The sequence below is a fragment of the Phyllobates terribilis genome, unplaced genomic scaffold (genome assembly GCF_046119375.1).
Source record: "Phyllobates terribilis strain yellow unplaced genomic scaffold, ASM4611937v1 Scaffold_36__1_contigs__length_13169755, whole genome shotgun sequence".
NCBI classification, from domain to species: domain Eukaryota; kingdom Metazoa; phylum Chordata; class Amphibia; order Anura; family Dendrobatidae; genus Phyllobates; species Phyllobates terribilis.
Window position 1 is genome coordinate 513,317 of NW_027362796.1, and position 12,203 is coordinate 525,519.

General features: G+C 40.8%; 1 protein-coding gene across 1 annotated transcript in view; it reads right to left on the reverse strand.

The window, feature by feature from the left end:
• Positions 1-895: 895 nt before the first annotated feature.
• The window catches only part of LOC141182880 (uncharacterized), a 47,222-nt gene continuing 35,914 nt past the window's right edge, over positions 896-12,203 (reverse strand). Inside the window, exons 2-7 of the mRNA XM_073660999.1 lie at positions 11,298-11,447; positions 10,989-11,168; positions 10,783-10,906; positions 10,602-10,699; positions 10,313-10,403; positions 896-3,506 (exon numbers count right to left, since the gene is read on the reverse strand). Of these exons, the coding sequence (XP_073517100.1) occupies positions 2,497-3,506; positions 10,313-10,403; positions 10,602-10,699; positions 10,783-10,906; positions 10,989-11,168; positions 11,298-11,447 (1,653 nt within the window). The 3' untranslated portion in view covers positions 896-2,496. The remainder of the gene's footprint in view (positions 3,507-10,312; positions 10,404-10,601; positions 10,700-10,782; positions 10,907-10,988; positions 11,169-11,297; positions 11,448-12,203) is intronic.

Sequence of the window (12,203 nt, forward strand, 5' to 3'; positions counted from 1 at the left end):
TTCAGTGTATAAAGAAAGCAACACATCATCATGTAGCAATTTCAGCTATCCAGTGGCATTGAGGTTTCCATTGATGAAGAATGGCCCCACTATCTTTGTACCCCATATACCACACCATACTATCATTTTTTGTGTTCCAACAGTCTTGGAGGGATCTATCCACTATGGGTTAGTGTCAGACCAATAGCGGTGGTTTTGTTTGTTAACTTCACCATTCACAAAAAGTTTGCCTCATCACTGAATATAATGTTCTGTGTAAACTGAGGATGCTGTTCCAATTTTTGTTTTGCCCATTCTGCAAATTCAGTGCGTTGATCTGGGTCATCCTCGTTGAGATGCTGCAGCAGCTGGATTTTGCAAGGGTGCCATTTGTGAGTAGCTAATATCCGCTGAAGGGATGTTCACTGAACCTGTTTTACGAAATTTGGCAAGCAGTTTGGTAACTGTAGCATGGGAGATGGGTGGTCTCATAGGGTGTCTTGCATTGAATCTGCTGCAATGACCTGAGTACTGCGCGTTCACCAGACATCAACACAATTTCTATCCACTCCTCAAGTGTTAACCTCTGTGACATATCAATGGCTGTAAACAAAGAGAAACTTGTAAAAAACTCATGAAAGAATAGAGTTACGTTAAAACCAAGCACACCATTGTTTTTCTTATGAAATTGTCAATAAGTTTGATGTGTCACATGACCCTCTTCCCATGGAAAAAATAAAGTTGGATCCAAAATGGCAGACTTCAAAATGGCCGCCATGGTCACCACCCATCTGGAAAAGTTTTCCCCCTCCCATATATTAATATGCCACAAACCGGAAGCTAATATCACCAACCATTCCCATTTTATTTAGGTGTATCCATATAAATGGCCCACCCTTTTTTGGCATTTTGGCATGATTTTTTATAATTTTAACAAATTTTTCCTAACTTTAATTTGGAATTGGGCCTGTGTAGCTTTTAAGTTTTCTTCTAGTTTTAATGGTCTTTGTACATAAGCTCCTCCTACATCACTTGAGTCAATTATCATGTCTCCTCCTACATCACTTAATATGTCAGTTTCTCTTTTGTCCGTTCCCATGTCAGTCTCTTTGTCACCAGACGGTCACCTTCAGTAGCTGTTATCCTGTTCAATTTCCACATTACAGTCAGAATCAGTAACATCATTAGTATCCTTTACACTATTACAGAGTCATGCTTTGACTTTTCTGACACAAGTTTGTGAAATGTCAACCAATTGTAAAATATTTTTCAACTTCTCTTTGTCTCTATAAAAGGACACCAGCTTAGAATCTAATTTTAAATTCTCCATTTCACATTCTGCGCATAAGCTAAGCCACAAAACGTCTAAGTCAGTCTCGTCAGTAGCCTTTAATTTTAGTTTACTTTGCTTAGAAAAGAAGAAATAATATCCATATTTTTCCTTAACTTCAGATTTCTCAGATTCTCCTTTACACTGGGGTTTGGTCATCAGTGTACTTCTGATCCTTGTAGTACTTCTGGTGCCTGTCAATCCATCTGGAGAATATATCAGTCCTCAATCATCTGTAGGTTATTTCTGATTCTTGTGACAAAGTTAGTGGATTTCCCGACACTTGGACAACAGGTGTTCAGCAAAAGCTTTCCTCCTCTCCCCCACCTTGTTCAAGGAGAAGGAAGCCACTTGAAAGCACAAAAAAACTCAGGACTGGGGGCTCGCCAAAATGTTAAATATAATTATTTTTGTATATTTATATATAGATAGGACTGTTTATCAGATGCGATTGTTCAAAGAATATATTATTTATTCTTGGGTTGTCCATTAAAAAGAATAATTCCAGCAGTTACATAAAATAGGTGAAATAGTTACAAAGTGATTTTCCATTTGTCCATAATTAGCCTATTAGTTGAGATTCACCTATCTTTTCCTGGGATCCTGAATGGTAGGTTGCGTCTGTCTGTGTCCAGCACGTGTGTCAGGGCCTACATATCAGCTGTCTCTTCAGCTCTTAGATCCTAGGACTGAGCCATGTAATGTAGAATGGAAAAGAGACCCCGAGACCCCCACCCTGTGTGGGTTATATTGGCCCCTCACAGCACCTGTTGTTCTGCTTATGGCACTAACTTACACTGAGCTAAAAAGACAAGAATAGCCTGAATGTCTTGTCAGCAAAACCTAGCTCGAGGCTGATCTATATAGAATTCAGATTAAAAAATGAATATCCATAATTCATATTTAACAGTAATATAGCACACCTATAAGTGTATAGGATCATAATGTTTAATACAATAGTATGGTTATATAAGAAATTTCAAGAATGTGGAATGTTAATTGTAAGATATAGTGACTGCAAGTTATCAGACGGTAATGGGCAAGCTGAAAGGATATATAGGAGAGATGCATGTATGTCATCCTATGGTATGTTATTTTATTACTGTATGTACTGGTTTCTTGGTTTGTAAAAAAAAAAAACTAATAAAAAAATATCTATAAAAATGTATTGGATTAAAAAAAAAAGATTAGGAAAAAGGCTTCTCCCCTGTGTGAGTTCTCATGTGTCTATCCAAAGCTGATTTCTGGTTAAAACTTTTCCCACATTCAGAACATGAAAAAGGCTTCTCCCCTGTGTGAGTTCTCTGGTGATTAACCAAAGCTGATTTCTGGTTAAAACATTTCCCACATTCTGAACACGAAAAAGGCTTCTCTCCTGTGTGAGCTCTCTGGTGACTAACCAAAGTGGATTTCTGGTTAAAACATTTCCCACATTCTGAACATGAAAAAGGCTTCTCCCCTGTGTGGGTTCTCTGGTGCTTAATCAAATCTGATTTCTGGTTAAAACATTTGCCACATTCTGAACATGAAAAAGGCTTCTCCCCCGTGTGAGTTCTCTTGTGGATATTAAGAAGTGATTTCTGGTTGAAATATTTCCCACATTCTGAACAGGAAAAAGGCTTCTCCTTACTGTGAGTTCTCTGGTGTCTAACAAAAGCTGATTTCCAGTTAAAACATTTCCCACATTCCGAACATGAAAAAGGCTTCTCCCCCGTGTGAGTTCTCTTGTGGATATTAAGAAGTGATTTCCGGTTAAAACATTTCCCACATTCTGAACATGAAAAAGGCTTCTCCGCTATGTGAGTTCGCTGGTGCGCAACAAAAACTGATTTCTGGTTAAAACTTCGGCCACATTTGGAACAAAACAATCTATTATCCGCTGTGTGTATTTTTTGATGTTTAAGAATAGACTTTTCGAGGGTAAAACTATTTCCATTTTCTGAAAGTGAAAATGACCTCTTTCCTTTAGGAGCAGTTCGTTTTTTAATGCTTATTTTTTTATTTTGATTTTTTTCCTTCATAGTCGGTAATGAATCAGAAGACAGGATCTGTTCCATAGGCTTAGATGATAGATCTTTGCTTTGAAGGGAAGATGGGATATCTGGAGAAATGGCATAAACTTCAATTGTATCCTGTAAGATCTCAAGATCATCCGATTTAAAAATCTCCGGTCTCTCTGATCTCCAGGTACAGTCATCTGCCAAGAAAAAAAACAATTAATAATTTTGAATGAAATATCCTTGAATTTACATTTTTGAACATTTCTACTTAAATGTCTGTAGAAATGGCAAGTTATTGACAGAATGACAGTGAAAAGTGAAAACCTCACAGAATGAACCAGTAGAGCGTAGTGTTCAACTGTTTGTTCATTCTGTCTCCAAAATATGGAATAAGAAGCCATCAAAAAATGTTATGTAGGCAAAAATGATACCAATAAAAACTTCTACTCATCCATAAACCAATGCAGCAAAATCCGGTCTCCCAAAGTCAAATCTCCCCCTTCCTTCTGAGCCTTGAAGTGTGCCTAAACAATATTTAGCAACCATGTATTTGGCATTATTATAGTGAGAAGAACCCACTTAATTTACGGTGTGCGTCTCCTAGAGCACAATCTGGGCACTATGTGTTGGGTAATAAAATGGCAAATGTGTAATTTTCACCCTTCAACATCCACTGCGTGCTAATTTCTGGAAAGTGATTGTGGAGTCAAAATATTCACTTCTCCTATAGATTAATTCACTGAGGGTTATAATTTTCAAAATGAAGCTACTTTATGGTGATTTCTACTGCTCTGGTTTTCTGTCATTTTATTATATTAAGGCTTCTTTAAATGGTGTGTTCCATCTCCTCTGGGGATAAGCAAGGCAGTCCCTGGGATCTGGAAAATGGATTATATAGCACCAAGCCTGTTAGTGGTGGCCATCTTTTGAGCTGTCAGGTGACCATGAACAGCGCCCCCAATACATTGTGTCTGAAAACTATTCCAGCAAGATCAGCAATACAATAGCTAAATGTCGCTCCTTCCCTTCTTAACCTGCCATGTGCCCAGACAGTAGTGTACAGCTGTATATAGGGTATTGTCAAATTCAAGAGAAGTTGGAATATAATTTGTAAGGTCCATTTGTTTCCTATTATCCTTTGTGAAGAATTACAAAGTTATCACCACATAAAGTGACACACGTCTGATTTGAAAATGGAGCCTGACTAGGAACACAAAACTGGCTGCAGGAAGAGGTTAAATTAGAGGATCACTTGAGTCAAAAACTGTGACTATAGACAATAACACATCTACTGAAATGATCAAACTCAATAGTCTCCATCAGTTAAAAACGAGTAACTAGTGGTGAAACCTTTCTGTGGTAATTGGAGTATGGGGCTCGGTGGCTCTTCGTAATCTAAACTATGATAAGGGCCAATATTTTCTGTCAGAGGAGTTTCAAGAAGAAATATTAGACATTTAAAGAGAACTTTTTATAATAGTGCAGAGCTGAGGTGTCTTAAATTTAGACCTCGGGCATTGGGAAGACATAATGGAGACCTTCTTTTAAAGACAACGAGGGAGTTACAGAGTCACATAAGTGAGTCAGGCCGATTCCACCACACTCAAACTATCATACAAAATGAACCTGTAAAAAAAGACAGAATAAAAGATATGTTACATCCCCAACAACAATATATGTATCAGGGGAGAACTACAACACTAAACCGGAATTGCAGTCATTTATGGTGGACCATTGGATCTACTATGAGTCCTGATGAGAAGAGTAGAGAAAGTATTAGTGCTCCTGTCAGGCAAAATGTATTTTTGGTCATAGTTTTAAAAAATGAGAGCTGTCTCAAATCTCCACCCCCCTGTCCATTTGTAAGAGTTTTACATAGAACTCACTGTTGCTTTTCCCCCAAACCTCAGGAATTTTTATGAGCGTCATAAAGCCTCAGCCCAGAGCAAGCACTGGTATACCCTGGATTTTTCCCTCCAATCCTATTGTTTAGCTGCACAAATGTTTAATGTCGATTTTAATCATGCACATGACTGTCAGAAACACAGGGAGCACATTTTTGAGATGGTCATCTTTTTCCAATTGTGATGGTGTGGTTTTCGTGACGAGGAGACCACCGGAAGCCCGGGAAATGGGTTCTGAGCTTCTGAGCATCATAGAGATTTCATATTTGATATCCATCTTCATGAATAGTGGTGACAGCAAACATGATGTCTCCATCTTGGATGTGGGACCCCCCCCCCACACCAAGATATGAAATCTGAAGGAGTTTTAGGTCTTCTGCAGCTGGGTGGGTTCACAAAGCCGAGTCCCCGTGTGAGGTAAGCACCATGGGTGTCTCCTAATGTTTTGGCCCCTTTACTAAAAACCAGAACGGCCATTTTTTAAGTCATTCTTGCCCCGGGATGTCAGACGCATGCACACCACGCTGCGTGGAAGAATCACATCTAATTTCCGGGGAGCCGTCCCCCCCACAGAATCTGAGACCATCACCACGTGGCACAGGTTTTGCTATTACTTATCCCTTTTATTTTAATAACTGTTTATTCATATATGTACATTATCTCTTTTATAATATCTTGTATATCTTTTGTAAACACTGCCCACTTTTGGGAGTAAATCATTATTATTTACCAGCTTCGTTCTTCTTGTCCTATGTCGAGCAAACACGTTCCTCACCCGCTAATTCACATTACCTAACGGGTACCCAATCCACCTGTTAAGCGATCGGTGGTGGCAGTATACCAGTATTTATGTGATATTGTGGTTTGAGGGCGGCTGGTCGGAGGTATATATACAGTGCTGGCCAAAAGTATTAGCACCCCTGCAATTCTGTCAGATAATACTCAGTTTCTTCCTGAAAATTATTGCAATCACAAATTCTTTGGTATTATTCTCTTCATTTAATTTGCTTGCAAGGAAAAAACACAAAAGAGAATGAAGCAAAAATCAAATCATTGATCATTTGACACAAAACTCCAAAAAAGGGCCGGACAAAAGTATTGGCACCCTCAGCCTAATACTTGGTTGCACAACCTTTAGCCAAAATAACTGCGAACAACCGCTTCCGGTAACCATCAATGAGTTTCTTACAATGCTCTGCTGGAATTGTAGACCATTCTTCTTTGGCAAACTGCTCCAGGTCCCTGATATTTGAAGGGTGCCTTCTCCAAACTGCCATTTTGAGATCTCTCCACAGGTGTTCTATGGGATTCAGGTCTGGACTCATTGCTGGCCACCTTAGAAGTCTCCATTGCTTTCTCTCAAACCATTTTATAGTGCTTTTGGAAGTGTGTTTTGGGTCATTGTCCTGCTGAAAGACCCATGACCTCTGAGGTGAGCTTTCTCACACTGGGCCCTACAGTGCCTACAAGTAGTATTCAACCCCCTGCAGATTTAGCTGGTTTGATAAGATGCAAATAAGTTAGAGCCTTCAAACTGCAAACGAGAGTAGGTTTTATGAACAGAAGCATAAATCTTACAAACCAAAAAGTTATGTTGCTCAGTTGAATTTTATTAAATTTTAAACATAAAAGTGTGGGTCAATTATTATACAACCCCTATGTTTAATATTTTGTGGAATAACCCTTGTTTGCAATTACAGCAAATAATCGTCTTTTATAAGACCTGATCAGGCCGGCACAGGTCTGTGGAGTTATCTTGGCCCACTCCTCCATGCAGATCTTCTCCAAGTTATCTAGGTTCTTTGGGTGTCTCATGTGGACTTTATTCTTGAGCTCCTTCCACAAGTTTTCAATTGGGTTAAGGTCAGGAGACTGACTAGGCCACTCCAACATCTTGACTTTTTCCCTATTGAACCAGGCCTTGGTTTTCTTGGCTGTGTGCTTTGGGTCGTTGTCTTGTTGGAAGATGAAATTACGACCCATCTTAAGATCTTTGATGGAGGAGCGGAGGTTCTTGGCCAAAATCTCCAGGTAGGCCGTGCTATCCATCTTCCCATGGATGCGGACCAGATGGCCAGGCCCCTTGGCAGAGAAACAGCCCCACAGCATGATGCTGCCACCACCATGCTTGACTGTAGGGATGGTATTCTTGGGGTCGTATGCAGTGCCATCCAGTCTCCAAACGTCACGTGTGTGGTTGGCACCAAAGATCTCGATCTTGGTCTCATCAGACCATAGAACCTTGAACCAGTCTGTCTCAGAGTCCTCCAAGTGATCATGAGCAAACTGTAGACGAGCCTTGACATGTCGCTTTGAAAGTAAAGGTACCTTACGGGCTCGTCTGGAACGGAGACCATTGCGGTGGAGTACGTTACTTATGGTATTGACTGAAACCAATGTCCCCACTGCCATGAGATCTTCCCGGAGCTCCTTCCTTGTTGTCCTTGGGTTAGCCTTGACTCTTCGGACAAGCCTGGCCTCGGCACGGGAGGACACTTTCAAAGGCTGTCCTGGCCGTGGAAGGCTAACAGTAGTTCCATAATCCTTCCACTTACGGATGATGCTCCCAACAGTGGAGACAGGTAGGCCCAACTCCTTGGAAAGGGTTTTGTACCCCTTGCCAGCCTTGTGACCCTCCACGATCTTGTCTCTGATGGCCTTGGAATGCTCCTTTGTCTTTCCCATATTGACCATGTCTGAGTGCTGTTCACAAGTTTGGGGAGGGTCTTAAATAGTCAGAAAAGGCTGGCAAAAGAGATCTTTAATCCACACATGTGAAGCTCATTATTCTTGGTGCCTGAACTACTTCTTAATACTTTAGGGGGACCAAACAGAATTCTTGTGGTTTGAGGGGTTGAATAATAAATGACACTCTGAATTAACTTTTTACGTTTTAAAAAAAAAAAAAAAAAAATTTGCTGCAGTGCATTTCCCACTTCCAGGCTGATCTACAGTACAAATGTCACAATGCCAAGTTAATTCCGCATGTGTCAACCAGCTAAATCTGCAGGGGGTTGAATACTACTTGTAGGCACTGTACATTATGCTGCAAAATTTGTTGGTAGTCTTCAGACTTCATAATGCCATGCACACGGTCAAGCAGTCCAGTGGCAGAGGCAGCAAAGCAACCCCAAAACATCAGAGAACCTCGGCCATGTTTGACTGTAGGGACCGTGTTCTTTTCTTTGAATGCCTCTTTTTTTTTCCTGTACACTCTATGTTGATGCTTTTTCCCAAAAAGCTCTACTTTTGTCTCATCTGACCAGAGAACATTCTTCCAAAACGTTTTAGGCTTTCTCAGGTAAGTTTTGGCAAACTCCAGCCTGGCTCTTTTATGTCTCGGGGTAAGAAGTGGGGTCTTCCTGGGTATCCTACCATACAGTCCTTTTTCATTCAGACGCCGACGGATAGTACGGGTTGACACTGTTGTACCCTTGGACTGCAGGGCAGCTTGAACTTGTTTGGATGTTAGTCGAGGTTCTTTATCCACCATCCGCACAATATTGCGTTGAAATCTCTCGTCAATTTTTCTTTTCCGTCCACATCTAGGGAGGTTAGCCACAGTGCCATGGGCTTTATACTTCTTGATGACACTGCGCACGGAAGACACAGGAACATTCAGGTCTCTGGAGATGGACTTGTAGCCTTGAGATTGCTCATGCTTCCTCACAATTTGGTTTCTCAAGTCCTCAGACAGTTGTTTGGTCTTCTTTCTTTTCTCCATGCTCAATGTGGTACACACAAGGACACAGGACAGAGGTTGAGTCAACTTTAATCCATGTTAACTGGCTGCAAGTGTGATTTAGTTATTGCCAACACCTGTTAGGTGCCACAGGTAAGTTACAGGTGCTGTTAATTACACGAATTAGAGAAGCATCACATGATTTTTCAAATGGTGCCAATACTTTTGTCCACCCCGTTTTTTAGGTTTGGTGTGGAATTATATCCAATTTGGCTTAAGGACAATTCTTTTTGTGTTTTTTTCATTGAAGACAAATTAAATGAAGAGAATAATACCAAAGAATTTGTGATTGCAATCATTTTCAGGAAGAAACTGAGTATTATCTGACAGAATTGCAGGGGTGCCAATACTTTTGGCCAGCACTGTACGTTCCTGGAAGGAACTGGTGGTATATATACGTCCTGTCACATCACGTGCCGCAATAGTCGACATAAATTAGAGCAGCTGCGCCCGTGCTTATCCTCGGTCAATACCGTGTTTGACCAGCAGGATAAGGGGGCGCCAGAGAGCTGCAAGGTCTGACCAATTGGTGTTTTCGTGACAGCTCCCCATTTCAGGAGAGATTGTGCAGTAATCTGAATTCCTTAGGATTGAAAACATGGAATTTATGATGTGGAGTGAATCCATGAAACCAGGGCTCGAGCCAACACATCTTCTGCAGGTGTGAATATATGTATATTACAGTCTTCAGCCAAGCACAGCTTAGAGATATATCATGGCGCAGGTGTAATGTTTTTATGTAGTTTATCACGATCCTGTTTGAAGTTAATTGGTTTGAAAAGTCAAGATAAAGGGAAACTCTGTTGTTATTGTACAGAAATTCACACTTGGCCTCACTGCACATTTAATGTTGTTGATAATAAAAGTGAAGTTTGGCCAGAAAGACTGGACCTGGTCTTGTAGGGACCATATGAGGACATTCAGCAACACAGAAGGGAGAGAAGGTAGATTCATCCAATAAGATATCAGGGTTCTAGGAAGCCAACAGCATCATTACCCTCCACTTTCTCTTACGGCCCATCATAATGTTTTTCTTCAAGTGATTTTCTAACTTGTCAGCACATTCTACGTACGCTGTCATTTGACTTTGTAGTTTACAGATCTGGGCAGGTAACGGACAGCGTCTCCTAATCCCAGGGGGTAGGTGGATCCTCCAGGTTGTAAGTTCTCTAGAAAAGGGCTTTCCCAATTCACAAAGTAATTTGAACATTTTCGGATGGAGGAGAATGTTGTGGTCTAGCGGCAAAATGGTGATCACACGATTGTGATACGGCCGGTCTACACCACCATTAAAGCAGCCACAGCCGGTGACTGAGAAGAATCTGTGACTTCTCTGCATTTAGTGGTCACTACTCACCTGGGTAGTCATATGTAGGAATCTCCTCCTTACACCGCTCATCACCCCTCACATATGTCTCTGTAGTATTAATATGGGTCAGATCTTCACCCTGAAACAAATATTGTAAAAGTCACAGACAGATGAAGAAGTCACATCCATGATCAGCTCTAATCCTGCCATCTCCACCATTCTCATTTCACAAGTATAAAACATGTAATACTGGGGGATAAAACAAAATTGAGCACAAGACCTTCACAGACATCTATACATCATAGGGGAGATTTCATGACACCTTCTCTTCATCTACCTGATGATCCTGAGGAACACTGGGATCTTCTTGTTTACAGTCTTGTGAAAGAAGAGGACGGGGACATCTCTCTGGTGTTGTTCTCTTACTGGATAGATCTGGAGGAAACACATACAGGGACTGAATTCATCCTTTACATACAGATAATTATAGGCCATGTGTATTTAGTCCTGTCTATTACCTGGCGATGTGAGGGGCTGGGGAACCTCCATCATGATGTCCTTGTACAGATCTTTGTGTCCTTCTAAATACTCCCACTCCTCCATGGAGAAATAGACAGCGACATCCTGACACCTTATAGGAACCTAACACATACAATGATACAGTCATCCCCTGATCTCTTCATAGCATTACTGTATAATGTCCCAGCATTCCCAGCAGTGTCACCTCTCCAGTCAGCAGCTCAATCATCTTGTAGGTGAGTTCTAGGATCTTCTGGTCATTGATGTCCTCATGTATCAGGGTGTAAGGTGGAGGCCCCGTGATTGGGCTCAGGGGTCTTCTCCATCCCTCAGACGCAGGGTCCTGACAGCGCTCACTAGAGGTCTTCTTCACTACTGTGTAATCCTGGTTATGGAGAGACACATTAATAAATCTCACTCCAGACATTTCCAGAGTCCTCACCTCTCCAGTTCTGTCCATCTGTTATTCCCATAGATAAGAATGATGTAATGTGACGTCATCAGAATCTCTCACCTCTCCAGTAAGCCGGAAGAGGATCTCTAGGGTGAGGTGTAATATCCTCTCCGCCATCTTGTCTCTATCCATATCCATCTTTGATGGGTAAATCAAGAAAATTCTCTTATCTAGAAGATCTTCACTGAGAGGATCTGATATTGTAGAGACCTGAATGAGAAGAAGATGAGCCGATGTAACATCATAAAAATTCTGTGTAATAATACAATTACTGGAGATAATAAGGGAAACATTTGAGGAGATTTATTATTTTACAGTATTTAGTTTTCTTCTTCACATCTACTAATAAAACCTATATATTTTATGCCACAGAAAACAAGCAGTTTCTTCCTCTCCAGTTGAATGCGTTTCTCATAGACTCATCTTCCATAACACTAATTGTCGTCTCATTTACCGACACTGGAATCGGCATTAGCAATACTGCAGGAGATATTCATTACACGTGACTAGTGTTGAGCGATACCTTCCGATATCAGGAAATATCGTATCGGATTGGATCGGGCCGATACCCAAAAAGTATCGGATATCGCCGATTCCGATACCGGAAACCAATGCAAGTCAATGGGACACAAATATCGGAATGAAAATAAACCCTTTCTTTCCTTGTAGGTTAATTCTACATGAAGTAAAACAACTAAGAATAATGTAGAATGACATGAAAAGCCGGCAATTCATCAGCGGCATACACCGGTACCCGACAATTTACAACAGAAAGAATAGAGCATCACACATAGATTAGATAGATAGAAACATGTTAGTCACATATATATGAAGTACAGTGACAATGTTGCTTACTGTACTTGTCATTTAGTGTAAAGGATTTATTAAAAAAAATATTAGTGTTTTCATGCACCGTCTCTTTAAGAAAGCCAGCCGGCAATTCAGCAGCGGTACCCGACAATTTAT